Genomic DNA, 24,456 nt, shown 5'->3' with positions numbered 1-24,456 from the left:
CCGTCGCCAGGGCTTCATCTTTTTCGGCCTGCGCGGCCGCCAGCTCCTTCTTCAGGCGGGCAACCTCACTCTCCAGTGATGATTTGTCAGTTATAGACTGGACAAGAGCTTGGTCACGCGCCTCCGCGTCCAGCTCCAAGTCGCGCACTCTACGCGCGTACTTGGCAGCGTCCGCCTCGGCCGCCTGTAACTTCTCCCTCGCAGCCTGGAGCTCATGCCCGCGCTTCACAAAGGCGGTGTTGGCACTTGCCCTGTTCTCACTGAGCTCTGCTTGGAGCTTCTCAGCTCTCTCTCGAGCATCAGAAAGATGCCAAGCAGATACTTTAGCCTCTTGCTTGGCTTCCGCAAGAGCATCACGTACTTTTACGTAATCATAGCGAAGCTCTTGGGAGGCAGCAAAGAAAGCCGACCCAGCAAACAGATGATCTTTAAGCAAGTCATCGCGAGCGCGGGCCTCCTGAAACCTCCTTTCAGCTGGAGGCACAGAATGAGCCCAGAAGTCCTCACACACACCCATGGACTGAAATGAGCTGTCCTCAGTAATGTTCTATCTCGGGCGGTAGATGTGATCGGCTTCCTGCAAACACAAAGTAATGATCTAAGTCATCAAAAACTAATATGAAAGTTCGTGCAGCGGAGCAAAAACAAACTTATACCTGCGGGGACGAAGCAGAAAAGTCAGCGGCAGGCCCACGAGAAGACGGCGACGCGAAACCTCGTGGCGCTGCAGGGCTGGCGCGGCCGCCGTCGGAGTCTTCAGCATGAACCTCCTCATCCTCCTCTGAAATAGGCCTCTTCTCCTGCGACCTAGAATCAAAATCAGTCTCGCGAGGAGGGCTGTGCGCAGGAGGAGGTGAGGGAGGTCTCGACGCCGCCAGATCGGCGCGTAAAACGGCCTCCTGCTCCTTAGTAATCCCGATGAGGGGAGATTCATCGCTTGCAGGAGCAGGAGCAGAGCCAACGGCGCTGGCACCGGCGCCAGGAGTGCCGCCAGCAGCTTGTACGCCAGCTACGGCTTCTATGAAAAAATCAACACAAAGAAATGGTTCATGACTTGATCTAAAAGAAAGTCAGAAAATAAGAGCGCAATACGTACCTTGGCGCAACTCCGTTCGCGAAGCAAACATCGCCATGAAGTCCATTCTACCCTTCTTTGAGGGTAAAACAGGGGACTTCGAAGCGACCTCCGGCGCAGCCTCGGCATCTTGTTGCGCTGTCGCCGGCTCTACAAACATTTGAGTGAGCAAAGATTCATCAGCAACTCTATCAGAATCGCGCTCATAGAGACATAAAGGATAAGCAAAGTATACCTGTCGAAGGCGCAACACCGCTTCCCTTTTCCGCCGCGCGAAGGGAGGAGGTAGTGACACCATACCTCAGGTGGACAGGAGGTCTACCCACTTTTTGAGGCAGGGAAGACAAGGAAACCTTGGTGGTAAACACCTGGGTTTTCTCAGGTCCCTTCGCCTGAGCAGGAGGATCCTGAACAACAGGGGCATCATCTTTCTTCTGTTTCTTACTGGCCCCTGCGCCAGTTTTCCCCTTAGCTTTACGCTTTAGTTGGGGCGGCTCCTCTTCCTCCTCCTCTTCCGCGAGCTCCAGCTCGTAGTTTTCGAGCGCATCTACAATACATGCAACAGAAGTGTTAGCCAAATTTGGTATTATAAAGGAAAATGCATAAGTACAAAGGCTTACCAGGCGCATCGCTGTCAAAGACAAATCCCAGATCAACAGGGATGAACATGTCATCAAAGCGATCGGGGAAGCCAACCTCCCCAGCGCCCAGCGCGACGGAGCCACCCTCCATATGCTCATCATAGGCGGCGTGGACATACTCCTTGCTGACTGCACAAAACAAGCCAAATGATATCAGCAAAAAGATAAGTATTCGCGCAGAAATAACGCAATAAGATTAACTTACACAGGCCGTCAACTTGGATAACGGGCTCAGTCGCGCTGTCAGCCCACCTCCTGCTCATACCGACCCCCACCAGCGCCTCCTCACAAATTTTCTTGGCGGGGGATGGTTCGGCGGTCAACTTTTTAACCCAGGCGCCAGTTGGGTTCTTGAAGACACCCACATCCGCAGGCGCAGAAGAGATCGCGCGCATCGTCATGCGGATGGGGATCACACCAGCCCTGATGTAAAAAAACCTCTCAGACCAGTCATGAAGGCTCTTGAATGAAACAGTGGAGCACTTGACCTTCTGACTGCGAGGAATAAGTGAGAACCAAGAATCTTGGATCTTGGGCTTATAAAAAAATTGAAAGCGACGAGGGGTGGGCTCCTCGCGCTGAGATTTGCACATGAACTCAAAGTGAGTCATGCGCACGAGTCCAAACGGATGGACTTGGGATATATGAATCCCATAGAACCTAAGCACCGCACCCAAAAACCTTGTCATCGGGAGACGAAGGTTGCAGTGGGTGAAAAAATGGCAGTAAAGGGATATATAGCCGGTAGGCGGGTCCGCCGCCGTTTGCCCGGCCCCAGGCAACATGCAGCCAAACACAGGGAGAAAACCCTGAGAGGCGATAAGGCTGTCAAGATCAGCCTGCCTCAGTTTGCAGGGGATTTCATTCCACCTCTTCACGGCCTTGGTCCTCCCTACCTCCTCCGATGAGGCCTCAGCAGCCTTCTTCCCCTTGCCGGTCTTCTTCAATGTAGACATTACTAACGATTTTCTACGGCAATGGATGGGGGAGATTGTGTTGTCTGAGCTATCAGACATACAACTGTGACAACGAACAAAGGATGATCTGAAGAACAGAGACCTGGAAGCAGAAGACAGCTAATCGGAATAGAATGAAAGAAAGAAAAGCTCTGAATAAACAAGAAGATGAAGAATAAAAACTCTAAGGGCTGGCTTTTATAGGCCCAGGAGAGAGAAAAATTGGTGCCGATCGGACTTCACGCGCCCCCACTCGCAGGTGTAAGCCAACGCGAGCGCGACACGTGTCCTTGACACTGTGTGAGGGGACACGAAAAGAAACTGTACAGCTGCTGCCAGAGTTCACGCGCCACCACTCGCAGGAACAAACCAACGCGAGCGCGACACGTGTCCCTGACACTATGTGAGGGGACACGAAAGGCAACTGTAGCACCTCGAGCACACGAAAGGTCTGATACGTCTCCATCACTGACGCATGTCAGCAACAACCAACCACGTACAGGGACGATTCGTTTTCAACTAAAAAGATAGAATTTCGCGCAACGATGAATAATAAGAAGAAAAAGACAAAACCCCTACTAAAAGAACAAACTATTTAGTCTAACATCTATCTTACCTCGCTCGCGCGAGACAAGACACACATTAGACTGGGGGGGCTTGAAGAGGTATGTACCCGCCTCAACACCGAACGAGGCGGGTCAACCCACAAGATACAGACAAGAGACTTGAAATCAAGATATTATGAAGGCACAAAGCCAAAACCTATGCGCATGGCGCATATCACATATGCTCACGCATATCACATATGCTCATGCATCACATGCTCAGGCATCACATGCTCAGGCATCACAATATGCTCATGCATCACATATGCTCACGCATATCACATATGCTCAGGCATCACATATGCTCAGGCATCACATATGCTCACGCATCACATATGCTCACGCACATCACATCTGCGCGTGGCGCATCCGCGCGTGGCGCATATCACATGCTTGTGCATATCACATCTGCGCATGAAACATCTGCGCGTGAGAATAAAGAGAAGACCTCGCGCATCCTCAGGATAGGCGCATATCACACATGCACATAATCAACCTCGTCCTTATCCAAATCAGGATTAGGGCAACCCTGATTGTGCACGTCAGACAACCTTCCAGAAGGTATCTTTTTAAGGAATAAGAATATGCTGATGTTGACAGCTGCCAAATGAAAGGTGGACAACTCAGCATAACCCATGTGCTACCACGTGATTATAACCAATGAAAAAGCACCAGGTGTCTCCAAGGACACGTGGCGCAAATCAATTGGAGGAGGCCAACAAGGCTGAGCTCAATCAGTGGAAACCCTAGCACTATAAATACCACATCAACTCCACAAGGAAAGACATTGAATAACAACAGACAGTTACAGTCAGTAACACACACAATCACATCCAATCACATCCAATTACAGAGTATTCAGCTATTAAGCAATACTCTCCAGATTTCCTTACTCTGATATTATTATCTTCTCCCACAAATACTTATTCTCACACCGGAGGGTTACCCCAAAGAGGACCCCTCTGTCCCTTTCTGAGGGGTAAGTTGACGGTGCTGTTCATTTTGTAGGTGGAAGAGCCCAGATCCCAGAGATCCATCGGTGAAGAAGCATAATCACACCCGAGGAAAGTAGATCGTCTACCAGTGAGTCGATCCACGTTTCTTCAATTTCATCATAATTTGTTATAACCATCAATCTACTGATCACTAGCTCTTCAAAATCATGAACAAGTTACCAAGTGATTACAAGCGAGTATTCGACCGCTTTGATGAAGGCCACAGCGGCATGATCTCCCCGTCCGAGTTGCAACACTGCTATCGGTTGATTCACGACGATGAAATATCAATCGATGAGGTACAGGACGTGATCGACGGACAGGTAGCGTTCGAAGATTTTATTAATTTGATGGAAAGCTCGGAGGACGAAGAGAAGGTTGAGGATTTGAAGAAGGCTTTCGAATGTATGAAATGGAGGCAACGGATTGCATTACTCCGAAGAGTTTGAAGCGGATGCTGAGTCGACTCGGTGAGTTTTGATGAGTGTGTTGGGATGATTCATGAGTTTGATATGGATGGTGATGGAGTGCTTAACTTTGATGAGTTTAAAGCTATGATGGCTTGCTAATTTCATCAAGAACAAGCATAAATTCATATTTATGTTGCATATTGATATGTAAATTCATATTTATTTATTTGTTACTATAGAAATTCTCATGTCTTTCGTAAATTCATATTATTTGTTATACTAAATGAACTTCTTTGTAAGGCAACATGTCTTGTTAACATCATCGAAAACAAGCCGTCCTCAGACGGCTTCATGGGTCAAGACGTCATAACATCTAGAGCCACTTATGAGACTGGGCCGGGTGGTTGACGGACACCGACCTAACACCTCTATGTCTGAATTTTTATTTTTGTTTTACATTATATATAATTTTTTGAAAAAAAATATATGTGTATTTATAATGTTCAAACCCAATTATTCAACTAATTTAAGGTCCAATTTTTTTTCGCTGTCGGTCCAAAAAATTTTTACGATTCTCGAAGACGACCCTGACAACATCATAAAGAGGAATTGGCTAGTAACCAAATTTGGCACGTTCCTAATAGTGAGTTAGAGTTTATATTTTACATGTCCGACTTTTTATTGGTCTTATACTTTTAAATTTTTAGGTTTTTCAGATGACCTTGATTACAGTCGACCTATATTATATATCTTTAAAAATGTTTGATAATACTTGGGAATATACATAATATAATCGATATGATAATAAATGAAGAGATTTAAAAAGAAGTATGTGTATTAGTTATCAGTTTGAGAAGATAATATAGATGAATGTATAGCTCAAGTTGGTCCTCCAATTTTGTACCTTTCTTTCATTACATAATAACAGAATTTTAGATCACCAAAATATACTTTATTTTACTCTTACATTAATAATAAAAAAATTACAAAAATGCCAAAATTAGCTAAACTTACTCATCGTTGACAAAAAAACAAACATTACTACTCAACTAACGTCGTAGACAGTTGATTTATCTTTTAAGTTTTTCAAGACTTTCGGATACCGATTTCATCCGTGGTCTAATTTCGGGGTCTTGTTCAGTACACGCGAGGGCTAAGTGAAACACCGCCAACACTTCTTTCTTCGCGTGTACTTCTTGAAGCAACATTGGGTCCACCATATCCGATAATGGGGTTTCCTCATCAAATGCCTTCCGAACCCACTTAACAAGATCCGAGGTCTCGGGTGAAATCGACGTTGTTGGAGACGATAGCTCGGGTGACTTTCCGGTCAACAATTCAAGCAAAACTATACCGAAAGAATAAACATCCAATTTTTGTGTAGGCTGGTTGGATGACACTCGGGCTTCGGGCGCTCGGTAGTTGTTGACTTTCTCGGTTTGGGTTGACTTTAAGTACGAAAGCCCCCCGCCCATGAATCCACCCGAGGACGACGTGTTGCTTCCCGTGATGTTAATAAGACGGTTCAAACCAAAATCCGATATGTAGGGTTCATACTCGTTGTCTAAGAGAATGTTTGACGATTTAACGTCCCCGTGAACACATTTTCGGGGGCTATATTCGTGTAGGTAAGCTAAGCCCCTCGCGGAGCCTTTGATGATCTTTAGCCTTGTTGACCATCTAAGGACCGTAGATGTTCGACCATGTATGGCCGAAGCCAGACTACCATTTGAAATGAAATCGCTAATCAGCAGTTTTTCATCAGGAGCCCAATAATAAGCCCGCAACTTCACCACATTCGGATGCTTCACCCTCCCAATCGCCTGAACCTCCGCCACAAACTCCTTATACTGCAATTCACCACCCTCACCTAACCGCCTCACTGCGACTGGGATCCCGGTCCCCAAGACCACTTTATACACAATTCCCAACCCGCTTTTCCCAAGCACGTAAGCCGAAGCTCTCAATAACTCATCCAACTCGATACTAAACCCTTTATCAATGGCCACAAGCTCCCCATATTCGCCACCGCCACCTCCACCACCACCGTTGTCGCCCTTCACGGATTCCGCCTCAGAATCCGTGTTGGGAAATCCACTAACACAAGGAAATGCGCATAATTTGAATCTCTCATTCCCTCCAAATTTAACTTTACCCGTACAACTACAACCATTCGAATCTTTTTTCCTCCAATACAAATAAACCACTAATAATCCAATCAATGCAACTCCAATTGCATCCGCCAAAGATATAAGTATGATCAAACCCGGGGTTAACCCCTTTCGTGATCCATTATCGCGAATTGCATGCGTATACCCCTCGGTTCCTTCAGGAACCGCCGAGCTATTAACATCTCGGCACGTTTTCGATAACGGAAATCCGCAAAGTAACGGATTGTTCGAAAACGCGGTCGGGCCTTGACTCGTAAACGAACCCTTTTGCGGAATCTCGCCGGAAAAATTATTATGACGGAGGTCAAAGCTGACGGTCAACGGCAAGTCACCCAAAGATTCCGGCAGCTTTCCGGTGAAGCTATTCGACGAGATATTAAGCGTTCGAGATAACGATTTCAGCTGGCCGATATCTTCCGGCAATGACCCTGTTAACGAATTCGATGATAAATCAAGTTGAACCAAATTGGCCAGTTTCGGAAAAACACCCGCCGGAATTTCGCCGGAAAATTTATTTCCGGCGAGAATTAGCCGTTGTAATTCCCGGCAGTTTTCGAGAAACTTTTGGAACGTTCCGGATAACGAATTCAAAGATAAATCAATGTTTTGAAGACGAGGTGGGTTGCATATTGTCGCCGGAAGTTCGCCGGAGAGATTGTTGCCGGAGAGGAATATGCTGTGAAGCGACGTCGCATTGAATATTTGATCGGGTATCGAGCCGTGGAAATCGTTGTCGTGTAAATTGAGTCGCCGGAGATATAATAAGTTTCCGAGTTCTGACGGAATATACCCCCGGAGATTTTTTCCGGCGAGGGCAAGTCCGACGACTTGTGGGTCGGACACCCTGGAAATGTTGGCGCATGTGACGCCGGTCCAACGACACGGGGTGGTGTCATTGTCAGACCAGTCAAAAAGTTTATCGGCGCCGTTGTCGAGTGCGGATTTTACGGAGAGGAGGGAAAGTCCATCTGAGGTAATAGCATAAACATTATTAAGAAAAAAGAAAATAATAATAATAATATTAATAATAATACAAAGATTCAACATGTTAAGTTGTAAGATGACATTTAAGGGTATTTTTTGAATTGTGACATTGGATATGTGTAAGTAATTGGTGGTGGTATTTATGAACATGAGTCATATGACAATAAGGTGTAATGGGTTGGGTTGGGTTGGGTTGGGTTGGGTTGGGAGGTGGGACCCACACACATTGATTCCTAGAAGTAGAAGGAAAGCAATGGGATATTGTATCTTTTAATATCTACCTGGTATAATTGTTTGAATGTTTGTTGAGGTTAATCATACCAAGATTCATATGCATGAGCCATGAGGAAGAAGGCATGCACAAATGGAACAGCATTTAGGGATTATTCAATTATTGTTCGGTTTGTGTAGGCCGAGTTTGGGTTCGGTTTAATGAAGAAAACAAGAGATGTTAATATGTTTTGGCTTGATGGAGTTGAAGTTACTGGAGGCCTGTTGCCTCGTTGACCGACCTGTATTTCTTTTATTTGAGCATGTTTAGTTTTTTTGTTATTTAAGTTATAAATACTGAATGTACCTCTTTTTACTGGTATCCTTGTGCGTGTACACAATTAACACTCTAGTTGCAGCTCGCCAGCTCGTGTATGGTCGAAATAGTTTCATGTATTTTATGAAATCAGTCTCATTATTTTATGGTACTTGCATTGAGTAAGTTTTCAATCACACAAATACCAACCGCATGTTGGTTTGCATGTGGTTGATCACACATGTACTATAGAAATAATAATTGTTGGTTTATTTGACAAGTGACAACATTGTCTTTATGTTTGCTTTTATTAAGGGTAAATGTTTGGTACTTAAAAGTTAAAACAACTTAATTTACTTAAAAACTGTCGTACGAGTTAAACTTTGACGACAAATAAACATCGGCTAGTGGAAGATAATATGCATAACCGTTTATAAAATTTGATGACGGAATCAAAACTTTTCAACTAAAATCACAGTGGATAAATGTGACCAGAAACGTTATAGGTCGAAGACAATTTGGTGTTCATACTACAAGAGACGATTTTGGATGACATTAACCAGTCCAACCCGACAACCTAATAAGACCCGCTAGAAAATGTTGAATCGCATACAGGTAACTAGAACCCGTCTATCGTTCTTAAGAGTATATAACGCGGGAAATGCATCATAAATTTTCTTTGACGCCAGCAATAAATGTGACCGGAAATAAATGTGGGAACCATCTTCTGTAAAATAACTTAATGAAAACTAACTCAAGTTCATTAATGGCTACCCCACATCATGTAATACCATTCTATACACCACTTGCTGCTAGCAACTGAGTGATAACCCTAGGGCTTGTAAACAAATCGAACGAACAAGAACAAGGGCATGCTTGTGTTCGTTCATTTAACTTTAAACGAACACGAACACTTAATCGAACACATATTTTGTGTTCATGTTCATTTGTTTAAATTATAAACGAACAGTTCACGAACATAAACGAACATAATTGAGCATAGATAAACAAACAAAGATGAGCATATGTGATCAAATATAAATGAACACAAACGAAGATAAATGAACACACTTGAATGAGCACAAATGAACAAATATAAAACCATTAACTAGATGACTCTTCAAGATAATATTTAATTATTTTCTATTACTATGTAAACGAACATAAATGAATGAACATAAACGAACGTTCACGAATATAAATGAACGAACGAAACATGTGCGCATGTTGCATGTTCGTTCGTTCGTTCATTTAATTAAACGAACACAACTTTTTTGTTCATGTTCGTTTGTTTATTAAATAAGCGAACTTCCCACGTCATTTGGAGGTCTAGATAACCCTCAAGGCTCATCAGTAGCTCAGCCATGGATTAATTTCATATGTTTTTGTCTTGAATTAATGATATATAATATATGTTCACTATTATATAAAGACACTTTTAAAGGAAGCATATATGCATATGTGTGAATTTATGGAGGAAGAGTGCTAGCTTTAATTCAATCCCAAAACATATTTTGCAGCAATATAAGTAAATTTTTGTGAACCTTGTAATATATTAGACAGACTCGTCATTGTAATGAGGAAGAGTATTTACGTTATCATAATTCATTACAATTATAATGAATCAGATCTAGGAAGTTGGACGCACATAATAATGCATCCAAAAATCATTATAAAAAACTACCAATACATAAACCACTATTATTATCTTGAAAAGATGTTGTGACTATTTCACTTCACTATTGACATATGTTTGTTATAAGATATTAAATTTTCTATACTTCCCCAACAAATTTTGTACTAAAAAGTTGAATTTGTAGTACTTGTGTCTCCATTTGTTTCAAAGTAGGTGAATGGACATACTATACTTCGTTATTATTTGTTAGGCTTGGTTGGGTTGGCTACTTGTATACAATATTCTCTTTCATCCAACCACCATCACCCATAGTCCATACCCTCTATTCATTTTAAAGTAAAAAAAGTAAAACTTTAATTTTATGACATGAGTTGCATAGTATTTGGCTTGGCTTCTTTGCAAAGATTAGAACAAAACCAATAAACAATTATTAAGTGTATAAAATTGTAACTAACATCACTAGAGGTTGGTAATTGGATAGTGATGGAATTGATACATCATGCATATGGCATATTTGCCAAATAGTTATATTTTCTGAGTTATTTTCTTAAATAAGAGTTCATATACACGGGATGTCACGTCTACCAAGAAGTTTTATCTACTTGTAACATTTAAGCCAAGCTCGTAGTTAGCTCATGCCAATTTGTGGTTAGGTAAGTATTTTGACTTATATTCTGACTTAGTGGTAGCCCAGTTGTTTCTTATAGACGGGGACATAGGTTTAAGCCTTGGCGCTGCGTGGATGTGGGGTGGGGTCACCTGGTTGTTGGGGTTTTTGCCTACGTGCGTTTTCGAATCGGAATTGAAGCGTCAAATAACCAAGGACGATTGAAATCCCGATACTTAAAAAGAAAATGTTGTTAAAAAGGAAATAAATAGAAAGTTTCCATGACTTTAATTACTATAATGTATATTTGTATATACATCCTTCATATCTTAAAACATCAAGTCTAACTTGAGTGGTGAAATAATTGATGACCAAAATATGATGTAGCAATGATGAAAACATGCTTAGAAGCAAAACTCTGTGTCCTAATAATAACATTTGATTTTATAAATGCTTTTGATTTGTAAACTTTTCTTTAAATTATGATTACATATCAAATGTTGCATGTGGGCTCTTCAATTTCAATATTACTATACTCAAATGATTGGAATTAGTTTCAATTTTCTCTTTATATTTTAGATCTAAAACTTAGTGGTGCCCGTGATACCCCTTAATTTTGACTACGAAGTGTGTTTTATGTATTTGGATACCCTATATCTCAAAATTTTATTTAGAAACTCATAAAATTTTCTTTTAGATCCGCCACTACCCACAGCATCACCCTCCAAACGATGTCCCTCGCCTTCCTTCCCCATGGGCCTAGTGCTCCAAGGCTCCAACCCATGCCCCTCTTACGGGCGTGCCATGTCACCCATGGGCATCTACCCATCCTTGGGTAGAGCTCGAAGCCTCGAATTGCTCATGATTTTCATAACTTAAATATCAATAAACAAACATTTAGTAATTTGTTAAATCTATAAATGCATCCCGATCTCTAACATGAAGATTTTACAAAACACGAAATTATACTATAACAGTAAAATACACTTAGAAAACAGAAAGAAATATATCATGAATCCGCTTTATATCCACAAATTGCCAAAAATATTTAACAATATACACACTTGACTCGCTTTATATTTTTACAAAATTCATTTCCTTATAAAGTTTTCTCATAAATGAAAAGGATGAAAAAGATAACAAAAGATATGAAAGATTGTACTCCCCAACAACTTTAAAAATCCTAAAATATTAAAAATTCTGTAAGATATTCATAGCTACAGAAGTAACAACTTATTTTTCACACTTTAAATTTGTTAGACGTAAACGAAATATATAACTCAGTTGGGTTAGTAAACGAACCGAACGAACACAAACAAGGTCTTGTTCATGTTCGTTCGTTAAGAAAATAATGTGTTCACGAACGGTTCACGAACACTTACCGAACGAGATTTTATGTTCGTGTTCGTTCATTAACGAAATTAATGTGGTCACGAACGGTTCACGAACACAAACGAACACAAATAAACTCGGCGGGGCCTATAGATTAAGACCAATGTATTCATCAATGTGAATAATGAAAGCCTGTAAACGAATCGAATGAACACGAACAAAGACATGCTCGTGTTCGTTCATTTAACTTTAAAAGAACACGGACACTTAATCGAGCAAATATTTATGTTCATGTTCGTTTATATAAGAAAGGACATTTGTGTTCGTTTGTTTAAAATCTAAACGAACATAACTGAACAAATATAAATGAACACAAACAAACATAAATGAACTTAAATGAAAACACTTAAATGAACGCAAATTAACAAATATAAAAACCTTTAATCAGATTGCCTATCTAGATAATATTTAATTTGTTCTAATAATACATAAACAAACATAAATAAATAAACATAAACGAACATAAATAAACGAACCTAAACGAATGTTCATGAACATAAATGAACGAACGGAACATGTGTTTATGTTCGTTCGTTTAATTAAACAAACACAAATTTTTTGTTCATGTTCGTTCGTTTATTAAATAAACGAACTTTCCGCCAAGCAGTTCACGAATAGTTCCCGAACGTCCGGTTCGTTTACAGGTCTATAAATAAGCAATGAACCGATGAATTTGCAGCTTATATAAAATAAAATGTTGATACATTTATTATTTCAGACTTTCATAATGTATTTTATTTCAGGCCATAGATCTTATTAGGGAGGCTAGTCTAGTGACTCTAATAAAAGCATAATGTTTTTTTAGATCAAGGAACAATAAGTACATCACTCTAGTAATAATAAATAACAAAAAAAGGCAGTTCATGGCACTTGAAAATATAACATCATAACAAAAGCACATTATGTCTTTTTTGCTTTTTCTAACAAGTTACAAGCAACCGGTCGACTCAGGCAGCACCAGCATCAGTCATTTCCTGCTCAACAATCGCTGGTTCGACAGGATAGTACGAGTAGTGAAGTTCACCAACGTCATCACCCGATAGTTTTGTCCATCCGTTAGGGCCCACATGATAAACTAAAACAAAACCAACATTAACACTGATTAAATATTATTATGAAATGATATTATTTTGCCATCCCATTTGATATTAATTATTTATTGAAAATATTAAAGAGGGTGGGTGTACCGCTAGCAACACCACCACTAGCTCCATCACGGAATGTTGCATGATAGATGGCTCTTCTTGCCAACTCAGCAGCTTCGTCGATTGTCAGATCGTATTTGTACCTAACAAATTCACAAGATTAAAACAAAATGAAGCTTTCAATTGGCAAAATTTAAAGGTGTCTATTCGTGCTCACCCGCTATCTAGTACACCATAAGCATATGGTGAACCAGAACCAACTGAGAACTTAGTTCCCTTCAGACGTCCTCCTTCGCTGTCTACATAATACAGACCCGGGCCCTACAAGATGTAAAACATGTGGTAAAGTTTAAACTAACCATAAATATGCAAAACATGAAGATAATGTACAAAAACATGTCGTATTTGTACCTTTTCATCCCATCCTGCAATCATTGTCCCGACAGACAAACCCATTCCACGGTAAGAATACAAAATATTTGCCAACATCTTTGAAGCACCAGTTACCGAAATCCTTCTCTTGTTTGCCAATTCATGCAGACGACACTGAGATATTGAAAAAATAAAACAAGCATTAGTCTAGGCCACATTGTACGCATTATTCAAGTAATTATTCCAGATTCCGATTTAAGGTCATCTTCAACATCATGCTATCATTTATGCCAAATAAAAAACATAAAAAGATAAAAAGAAAAGGACAAAATGGTCAAAGTTACCCAAAAGGTCAAATGACATATTGACACGTTCTCATTTTGACCCGGTAAGCTGTACCGATACCTTAAATCAAACTTTTTGAAGATGGTTTGTATCAAAATATTTGAAAGTTTAATGGTTTTTTCACACGTTTTTTTCTTTTGTTGAAAAGTAGCTAACTATACTACAACTGAGGTAAACAAAAAACAGGATTACCTTAATGCCTAGATTTCGGTGCCAGAACTGGCAATCAGCAGCACCTCCTGCCATTGTGCCCAGCATATAAGGATTAATTTCAATGATTTTCTTCACAGATTGAGATGCTGAAAGAAAACAAAATCAGAAGTGTGTATTAGATCAATTAATGCTTTATAATTAGAATATGCAGCCTAAGGAAATTGAAATCATTGTTTGGTATTTCAAACATGTGTTACGTTTGAAACCTATTTTTGTAGTAAGAATAATATTCAATCTCTTTAGCATAAATAAAGATTTTCAAAGTGGAAAAAATGTCCAAACGCGTTTGGAAAAGAAAAATTAAGAAATGATTTGAAAAAATAAAACCCAGTGTTTAGTCAATAAGATCAAAAAAAAAGTTGAAAAAAACATAATACAAATGCATAGGCTGCAATTTCAAATGTAATTATAAACAAGATATATTTTCAGTGTGAACAAGAACATACAGATATAGCCTCCCATGCTTGCTCGGGAATCAGCAGCGACCATCACGCCCTCCTTAAAAATAAAAGCCAAGGTTGTTGTTCCCTTTGCTGGCTTTACCATTTGAACAGAATTCTCCTGGAATCCATCAAACTGGAGCGAGAAATTAAAGATAGTTTTCAGCATATTAATAAATTCATCAACTTATTATAAAACAAAATAAGGTCGAAAAACTCACATCTGATGTAACCGGAAGGTCAAATGAAGGAGCATCTGAGAACCCGTCACAAAATAACTCATTACTTCCACCGTAGAGCGGTGCACTTGATTCTAGTCCACTAAAGTCAAGCTTCATGATTTCTACCTACAAACAACAATTTGTACATAAATTTTCAACTTTCAGGTTCCTTATGAAAACTACATATTTAGCATACACACAAGCGAGTTTAATCTCGAAAACTCAAGTCAAGCTTCATGATTTCTACCTACAAACAACAATTCTTCCATAATTTTTCAACTCTCAAGTTCCTTATGAAAACTACACATTTAACATACACAGAAACGAGTATAATCTCGTTAACTTAAATGAAAATCTTGATAATATTAGTAAATAATATATCCTCAAATTATGAGGTTCACCGGTTCAGAATTCTATGATAACAGCAAACAAAACTCAGCTATTTCGATGAAACAAAATCACGCAAACAATCCCAAGAATCATGATATTATTATAACTTAACCAATAACCATAAAACTTGTTAAACTAAACATATTAATCTTCCTAATGTATTTTTGCTCCGATCAGCCTAGTGAAACCTAAACACATACATATAGGGGTGCAAACGTCGAAATCGGATCAATAAAAAGCTCAGAACGCGCCAAGCCTGAAACTCAAAACAGTTATCGAGCCCAAGCTCGAGCCTTGTACAGTAAGCTCGGTTAGGGGTTGAGTATTTTTAAATTTTACCTCTTTTGTACTTCTAGTTCTACGTATTAATTTCACACTGCACAGTAAGCTCGGTTAGGGCTCGTTTAAGGTACTATGCGACCTCGAGCCAAGCTTTTAAGGCTTTTCTCGAAATATATAATGCTAATAAAAAACGTATATAAACTAATTAACAAATAATAAACACGTCGAGCCCGAACTTGTAAAAACAACTCACGAGCCAAGCTCAAGCTCTCATAAGTTAACAACAAGATCGAATTCAGAGACAACGAAACCCTAGAAATTAAGGCGTGATTATAATAATAATAATCAAACAATGCATATTTTATTATTATTATTGACGTAATCAGATTGAAATTGAAGCAGCTTATAAAATTAACGAGAGATCGAACCTTTTAATCGATGGATAAGTGTTAATAAGATCGTTAATACGTGGATTCAAAAGCTCTCGAACTAAAGTATTTGAACAAGCGGTTTCTTGAACAACAATAAAACATGAGATCCGCTGTTTGACCCGGTTTCTTTAGATCGGGTCAGACCAATAACTTGGGCCTTTTTTATAACTTTGGGCTTGGTCCGTTAATAAATATGATTATTCAAACAGCTTATGAGAGGTTGAGGTGAAAAACCCGAACCCGGAACCGGACCCCAAAAATACTCGGAATGGGTTTTTTTATACCCGGGCTTTTAATACTCGAACCCGTACCCGGCCTCAGGACTGTTCAAAGGGTAAGTCCCGACCCTTTTACCTAATACCTTCCCGAACCCTTTACCCTTTTAAGGAGAAACGTGGACCCGAGACACTACCCTCTAAACCATAAAAGGGTCGGGTATAAATGCGGATTTCAATGGTTCAACCCTTTACCCTTTAAGGTATTAAACGCATCTCCTTTTCTTCATTTACTATTTGCATATCTCATATATGACTTAAATATATAAATCCTAGAACAATTATACTTTTATTTAATAACATAGTAAAGTTTAACTTTAAAAGTTTATCAACCATTTGAATTGATACAAATAATATTCATATTCATAGAACAATTATACTTTTATTTAATAACATAGTAAAGTTTAACTTTAAAAGTTTATCAACCATTTGAACTGATACAAATAATATTCATATTCACAAATTACATGTAGAGAACAATTAAGTGATTCCCGTATATATGCTTCCAATTAGTAGTATGGCCATTTATTTTTATTTTTCTTAGTAGTTGAGAAATTTCCGATGAATCATATATGAAATATAAACGTCTCCTAAATTTCAGATTAATCGGGAATCTGATGTATATTTATTTAGAAATTAGTAAACGGGTCAAGGGTTTGAAAAAGGGTCGGACCCTTGAAACCCTTTTACCCTTTAAGGTGAAATTTAAATGCCTTTAACTCGACTCTTATTATATATTAGGGTCTAATTAAGGGTTTTACGAGTCGGGTAACCAGGTTTTAAGGGTCCAACCCTTATCTTGTTCACCCCTACCCGGCCCTGTCCGTAGGGTACGGATGGGGTATGTATTTTAATACCAAAACCCGTACCCGAAACTAGGCCCAATTTATACCCGGTAATACCCGAAAACCGGAACCGATTCCATACCCGAAAAATACCCTAGAATACCCCTAAAATTTGTAACCCCTTAAAAAATCCAATCTGTACCTAGGGGTGTTCAAGAAATCCAAAATCCGAAAAAAACCGAAATCCGAACCGAAACCGAAACCCCAATAATCCGATCCGAATTCGTATTCGGATCGGATTGATCCTAATATCCGAATAACTAATTCGGATTCGGATCGGATTCGGATATAGATTTCAAAATTTTCCGGATAGTTATATCCGAATAATCCGAATATATAACATGTTATTAGTGTATATAGCCAAGTCCATTAAAATTTACAATAACTTTGTAACGATAACTTCATTATTCACTCAATTAACCTAACAACCATAGACAAAAAAAATGTCATAACACTCCGTCGTTATACTCACCAACACTACTTAACTTCCTTGTTTATGTAGTGTTTTATTTTTATTTTTCAGTTTTGTATGTTTATTTAATAAAAATTAAGTTTGTATATTTGTTACACGGATTATTCGGATAATTTCGGATTATCCGAATCCGATCCAAATCCATCCGAATTCAATTCGGATCGGATAGGAATGTCCCTAATTCGTATCGGATCGAATTTTGGATAGGGTTCCAAAATTTTTAAATCCAAACAATCCGAACCGAATAAACCGAATAACCCGTTATCCGATTCGATGAACACTCCTGACTATACTCGAGAAAACCCCAAAAATAGGGTTTTCAATACCCGGAAATAGGGTATTCAAATACCCGGTTCTATATCCGACCTGAACCCGATGCATAGGGAATGGTTTTTAGAGACAATACCCGGACCCGGACCCGACCCAGGTATTACCAATACCCGATTTTTCAATACCCAGTCATACCCGAACCCGGGTATTTGAAAACCCCATTTTGTGCACCTCTAATGAGAAGCTGAGTACTTGAAACCCGTTTTAGGTTTGGTCAGCAAAGTCAAAGGACCAGGTCGCGTAGGCCCCGGTCCGTATATAGTCAGGTTTTTGACCGGTTTTGTCAAGTTTTTATCGGTTTTTTGCCGGGTCAGGTCCAGATAGAAGTGGAACTAATTCCGGTTGGGCAATGGGTCAGGTTCGATTCCGGTCAAGATACGGTTTCTGTAAGGAACTTAATGTTATTCATATATATATGTAAATTTTATGACTTGTCAAACGAGTTTAATCATTTTAACTTGTCATATTAATCTTTAAAGAAATCTCACAATTTTTTTTTCTATTTTTCTATGTGAAAAATTTCTTAGTTATTAAGAAAAAAAAGTATAAAAAGTGGACCAGGTTCATAGGGCGAGGTCAAATCTATGTGAAAAATTTCTTAGTTATTAAGAAAAAAAAAGTATAAAAAGTGGACGAGGTTCATAGGGTGAGGTCAATGAGTGTTCGCTATTAGATTCAAACTCGAAAAATCTCAAAATTTATTCAAATTAAATTATGTAACTTTTATTTTCTTACAAAAAGTACATAAATTTTTTTTTTATTATTGCAATTTTTATTTCATATATTTAGTTAGTCTCGCAATTCAAGTTATTCGAATCAACCTGAATTGGTATTGGCTTTTTAAATATCAAATTCAAACTCACTTTAAAGGTTTTCAAATCAAATAACCTTAAAACCGACCCGATGAACATATAACCTATAAATAGGTAAGATAACTTGCCAAGTGTAGACAAATATAACATACCTAATCATCTGTAACTCTCATATATTCTACTCATGATGTCGATTCGGCGCTAGTTTTGCTTTTCATAGTTTTATACTTCCACGGTTTTAGTTTACTGACACGTATTTGTTCATCACTCATAAGATATAACTCAATGCATTGTACAATGAAGATAGATACCTTTTATAAATACATGGACCTATCTTGAGAATATGATGTTTTCAACATAATCAAAATACAGGGGGTAAAAATTGTTTTAAAAAAATTAATTAAAAAAATGCTGGCTTATGTGGAGAAGATCTTAAATCTTTCCCCTTAACCTCTCGGGCAAACCAACTTTTTGCTAATATTGTGAAAGTTTTTTCTATAGTATAAAAACAAATAAAGAAAAATGTAACACTTTTATTTATTTTGCTATATGAACGTGTTGAATACAAAAACAGTTTTAAATTGAAAACTACAAGAAGTCAACAACAGTATTAAGGGGCGGATCCAATATTGGTTTACGGAAACTCATTGATTTTCAAATTTTACGTTAAAACGATATATAAAAGTTTCAGTGAACCCACAAAATATATTGAAGTAAACTCATATCAAAGGTTTAAGATGGTGTATTTTACACTCCTTGTTTCTAAAACTCTTATAAACTTTAAATGACTCAAATGACTAAAGTTTTACTCTTCGGGTTACTTCTTACACATCACGCCTCCACAACCATTGATTGTAATTCTTTCTTTTTTTCTCCAATTTTTAATGACATTGTAGTTTTATTATGAGTTTTTAAACTAACATATTGTTTTATTATGATATCGAATTATACAATGTCTTCCCACCGGCCTGAAAAATTTAGCGTGTGGTTGTGCTAAATTTGAATACTGAAAAAAGATGACCCATAGGAAAAACATCCTGGATCCGTCACTTCACTATTAACGCATGTGCCAATATTATATACGAAGTTAAAAGATTTAGAGAATAAACGAGTTGTGTTATGTGTAGAATAACTTCACAATTTTCTCTTTATGTTGATATGTAAAAGCCCAACAATCGGTTTACGCTCATCACTTGAAACTCTTGGGTATTTTTCCATTACGTCGATTGTGTTTATTGTTTATGATTTTGCTTATGGTTCAAATTTAATTGACCCATATTTGGTTAACCTATTATAAAAACTATATAAGCAATAAAGCAAATGCTTATCACTCAAAACTCAAACGAAATCAAGATATACCTGACCTATGCAATTGATATTGCCGATATATCATTGATATCGGTGTTTTAAGTCTTAGTTATCAATTTTTAGTGTTCAATGTTAGTGTTTTAAGTTTTAATTAGTTTTTACTTGCTATGATTGTTTTACAAGTTCTAAAAGGTTAATTTGTTACGGGTAAAAGAATATACTGAATTATTACTTATTAGTGTTAAATTGCTATATATGAGTATATTGAATTACATGTTTATCACTCAAAACTCAAACGAAATCAAGATATACCTGACCTATGAAGTCAATATCGTCGAGATATCATCGATATTACTAATATTGGTGTTTTAAGTCTTAATTATCAATTTTTTAGTATTCAATGTTAGTGTTTTAAGTCTTAATTAGTTCCTACTTGCTATAATTGTTTTATTACAAGTTCCAAAAGGTTAATTTGTTCGAGTAAGAGCAGTGCCGCAAAAATCCCGACTAGGCACCGATTAATCGCTAGTCCCAACTTCACTGATTAATTTTAGGCTAGTCGGCCAATTAATTGGTGAACGGTCAAATCCGGACGAAATACGCGGTTTCCAACAAGATTCTGACAAAAATTTAACGCTTTCCGGCGAGGTTCCAACCAAAATCAGCGGTTTCCAGCGAGATTCTGACAAAAACTTAACACTTTCCGGTGAGGTTCCAACCAAAATCATCAGTTTCCGGCGAGATTCCAGCAAAAAGCAGCGGTTTTTAGCGAGATTCCAGCCAATTTCCGACCAAAATATGTTTGTGTATGTATAAAAACATGTTTGTTTATGTATAAAACTGAAAATTACATATAAAAATGTGTGTATGTATATATAAAACTGAAAAATATGCATTTATGTCCGATCCGATTAATCCCAACTAATCGCTAGTCCCCAACCACCGCTCAACTAGCGACTAACGATTTTTACAACACCGAGTAAGAGAATATACTGAATTATTAGTGTTAAATGGACATATATATGAATGTTACATGATATTACAGTTACCGATATCCGATATTTTTCAGCATTACCTGCTTAGTACCTTACTGGAAATTTTAACAAAAATAAAATAAAAGAAAAGTGCTGGCTATAGGGTTAGAACCCATGCGCACTTGTGTGCAGAAGATCTTAAGTCTTCCCCCCCTTAACCTCTCGGGCAAACCAGCTTCTTATTACTAAATTGAAATCTTTATATATATATATATATATATATATATATTCAGTAATGTAATAAATAAATAATGTAACAGTGTTTTTCCTGATTTATTATATATCTATATGAGTAAATTATCGTACAAACTACAAAATGTACAAAGATCTTCTTCGTCATAATTTCGCGTGAAGTAAATAAATTACGTATAAAATAATCATGCAGCATGTGTTAATAATTACACAACATATATTCAAGACTTTGTACGTTACAAGTCCTACTTCAAAATTTTTGATATTGCACAAATTACTATTAGACATTGTTACATAAAGTTGTTTTAGTGTCGTTTGATCGACTAAATTTGTGTCACTATTAAAAAAAATATGATATAAGTTTCAAATTTTAATCACAATGATGCGAGTTAAATCCGTTGAGCGTAAAAAATACTACTTTAACACGAAAACAGAACGAAAAACATTAATCACTCAAAAGGCTTTAAGAAGCCTAAGCAAACCAGCTGCTTCACGAATCCTCGAAAACTCAATGCAAAACGCCTGAACCTCGATAAAAAGATCTTGAACGTTGATTATGTCGTTTTTGATCAAACTCTGTAAGAAAACACACATGAGCCTCGCCAACTGGCACTGCATATACTCATCCTTAGTATTCTCACACGACGATATGCAATGGGATATATACTAATGCACAAACTCGGCTGGTAACTTAACCTCAGTCGTTAACCGGTTCACAACTTCCATCGAGCGCAGACTCAAGTCAGTGTTCACAAGAACCATTAAGTAGTCAGATGCTACGCGTGAGTACATTAGTTTGGTCAAAACTTCAACTGCGGTTAACGGGTTCGTGTCCACTAATCTGGCTAGTACTCTTGCAGTCAACCTGCAGTGATGCACGAGTCCCGGGTTGGATGATAACTCGAGTAAAAACCGTTTTTGCTGAGCTACTGCAAGCGGGCCACTCAATGCTTTTAGAATCAGTTCACGAACCGTTGCACCATAGCTCGTGTCGACACACATCCCGAGATCCCAATACGGGTCATGAGTGTTGTCAGGGTTAGCCCGTATTATTTCACCTTCTAGAACCAGGAGTCTAGCTGGACCGGGTAGGGTCCAATGAGTATACAGCGCGTCCAATGATGATGATTGTATTAGGCCCGTTACCGTTTCCTCTTGGTCACCCGACCCGATATCTGTGTCAGGAAGCACATTTTTAAAGAAACTGGTAAACGGGTCGGGCGGTTTCGCTAACGGGTCGAGCGGTGGGAAGCTGTTTGATGCAGAGTCAACCCGATATCCGACTTTTCATACGTGTCGGTTTTTGCATCCTTTCCAACGTTAACAAGAATGGAAACGTATGGGTTGTCGGAAGACTCGAATGCATACGAGTGATGAAGTAACGCAAATGCAACTAAACGCTCAGTCGGTTTTAGAAACGTCGACGCGTCTTCTAAAAGAGTAACAAGTCCAGAGCAGAATTCATTATGCAGAGAGCACGGGATCGTTGTTGAGAACTCGGTAACGATGTCTTCAATGGTTCGGCTCTCAGCATCTATAAGTAGGGAATATCGAACTGCAGTTGCAGGTTTCCCAGTCATCTGCATACAAAAACAAGTACAAAATAACTAGTTAAATCTTTTAACGTAACCAAAATGACACGTTAGAGATGAAGCATAACTTAAATCGACCCGTTTATCGGTCTATCTTTGAAGTTTGATCAAAAGTGTAACAAATTAACAATAAACCATACAAATTTAGTGAAATACAATAACTCAAAGCATTAATAAAATCAAATGTCTGTTTTTTTCCATCATATATTTAACAAGAAAAGCATCATATATTTCTAAATAACATATGCAATCAATGTATAAAAGAAAATGAATACTTGCTGCAAGTTAAAAGCATGGGCATTTGTGAGTTGTGACCAAATGTAGTAGCCAAAATGTTAGTTTTCCTTGTAGTTTCCTATTAGATTTTTATGGAAATTATTTTAAAAAAAAATTGTTTCCTATTTTGGTGGCGTTGATGGCAGAAAGACAATGGTAGATTGTTAGTGTATACGTCTATCGCTTTCGTCTTTGTCAAATGAAGGTGAGCGGAGCTTTAAAGTATCAAGGATAATAATCAGTACAATCCCACAAATCATGGCTAATTGGCTAGTCAAAAATGGAGATATTCTCTCCATAAGTTATGGCTTGCATATAATTATAATTAAATGTATTTCTAGAATTAGCTTCCAATTCTTGTATATATATATGTCTTATTGTAATAGACAAAGTGTATTTGATTATACTCTTCTTCTAATATTGTGGTTATTTATCATCTTTTCCAAATCATTCTATTCTTGTTTTGGTATCACAGCTCATATCTTCAACGAGAAGTTTTTGATCTTGCGACCATCAATCTCCTTTCCTCTTTCTCTATTTCAATAATCTCCCATACTATCACAATATTACTCGTTCAAACACCACCACCACCCTCTACCACATGCAATCAACTTTCCAGCCACCTTCTTCTTTAAAAAAAAACAAAAACAAAAAACCCTACCTACATCATCATTGTAATTGCTACTTCTTCAAACAAGCTACTTCTCCGTCTATATCAGTAAGGTTTTGCAAAACCTATAATCCTATCATCGCCGCAACAATCATTTTCGGCGAATTCTAACTTTGATCATCTATCTTTTGTTTCATTCACCCTCTACCAAAAAAAAAAAAAAAAACGAATCATGTCTTCTTTTGCTTCATAAACTTTTCTTATATATCGCAACATTTACTTATATTCAATATTGGACTTATCCTACGGTCGTCCATTTTGCGGGGGCATATCAATGATAATAATCAGTACAATCCCACAAATCATGGCTAGTCAAAAATGGAGATATTCTCTTCATAAGTTATGACTTGCATATAATTATAATTAAATGTATTCCTAGAATTAGCTTCCGATTCTTGTATATATATATGTCTTACTGTAATAGACAAAATGTGTTTGATTAAAATCTTCTTATAATATTGCGGTTGCTTATCATCTTTTCCAAATCATTCTATTTTTGTTATAAAGGAGCTAAAATTGGAGTATTTTAGATGGAGTAAAAATGAAGATATTATTATGTGGAGTGATAGAGAATTTGAACACGGGGACGTGGGCGAAAACGGCACGTAAAATGGAGCTATAACGAAGAAGTTATGCGCAAAACAGTTTTCTGTTTTCTGGAGCATAACTTATGCGCCCAGATACTTATGCACCCGAATACTTATGCGCTCAAACTTATGCGCCGGATAAGTACTTATGCGCCAGAAATGCTCTAACCTCCATATAAATAGTATTCTTGACATATGCATTCATAACTTTTTGGTCCAGAACGTA

At 38.0% G+C, this 24,456-nt stretch overlaps 1 protein-coding gene and 2 pseudogenes across 1 annotated transcript; all 3 read right to left on the bottom strand.

Moving 5' to 3' along the window:
• Nucleotides 1-5,733: 5,733 nt before the first annotated feature.
• Nucleotides 5,734-7,900, bottom strand: LOC143535181 (receptor protein kinase-like protein ZAR1 pseudogene; annotated as a pseudogene).
• A 4,982-nt stretch (nucleotides 7,901-12,882) lies between these two features.
• On the bottom strand, nucleotides 12,883-15,860 carry LOC143535179 (proteasome subunit beta type-5-B-like). The gene is made up of 8 exons (XM_077029505.1): nucleotides 15,835-15,860; nucleotides 14,735-14,860; nucleotides 14,520-14,649; nucleotides 14,053-14,159; nucleotides 13,555-13,689; nucleotides 13,361-13,464; nucleotides 13,186-13,286; nucleotides 12,883-13,073 (listed from the first exon to the last, which is right to left on the bottom strand). The coding sequence occupies exons 2-8, from the start codon at nucleotides 14,849-14,851 to the stop codon at nucleotides 12,946-12,948; spliced, it is 822 nt and encodes a 273-aa protein (XP_076885620.1). The 5' UTR covers nucleotides 14,852-14,860; nucleotides 15,835-15,860; the 3' UTR covers nucleotides 12,883-12,945.
• Nucleotides 15,861-21,558: 5,698 nt separating this feature from the next.
• LOC143535207 (uncharacterized) lies at nucleotides 21,559-22,685 on the bottom strand (annotated as a pseudogene).
• Nucleotides 22,686-24,456: the final 1,771 nt, after the last annotated feature.

This window comes from Bidens hawaiensis, unplaced genomic scaffold (genome assembly GCF_021521415.1).
Source record: "Bidens hawaiensis isolate Kalapana, Puna unplaced genomic scaffold, B.hawaiensis_p1.1 tig00010432_1, whole genome shotgun sequence".
Classification (NCBI taxonomy): Eukaryota; Viridiplantae; Streptophyta; class Magnoliopsida; order Asterales; family Asteraceae; genus Bidens; species Bidens hawaiensis.
This window is presented reverse-complemented; position numbering and strand designations above follow the sequence as displayed.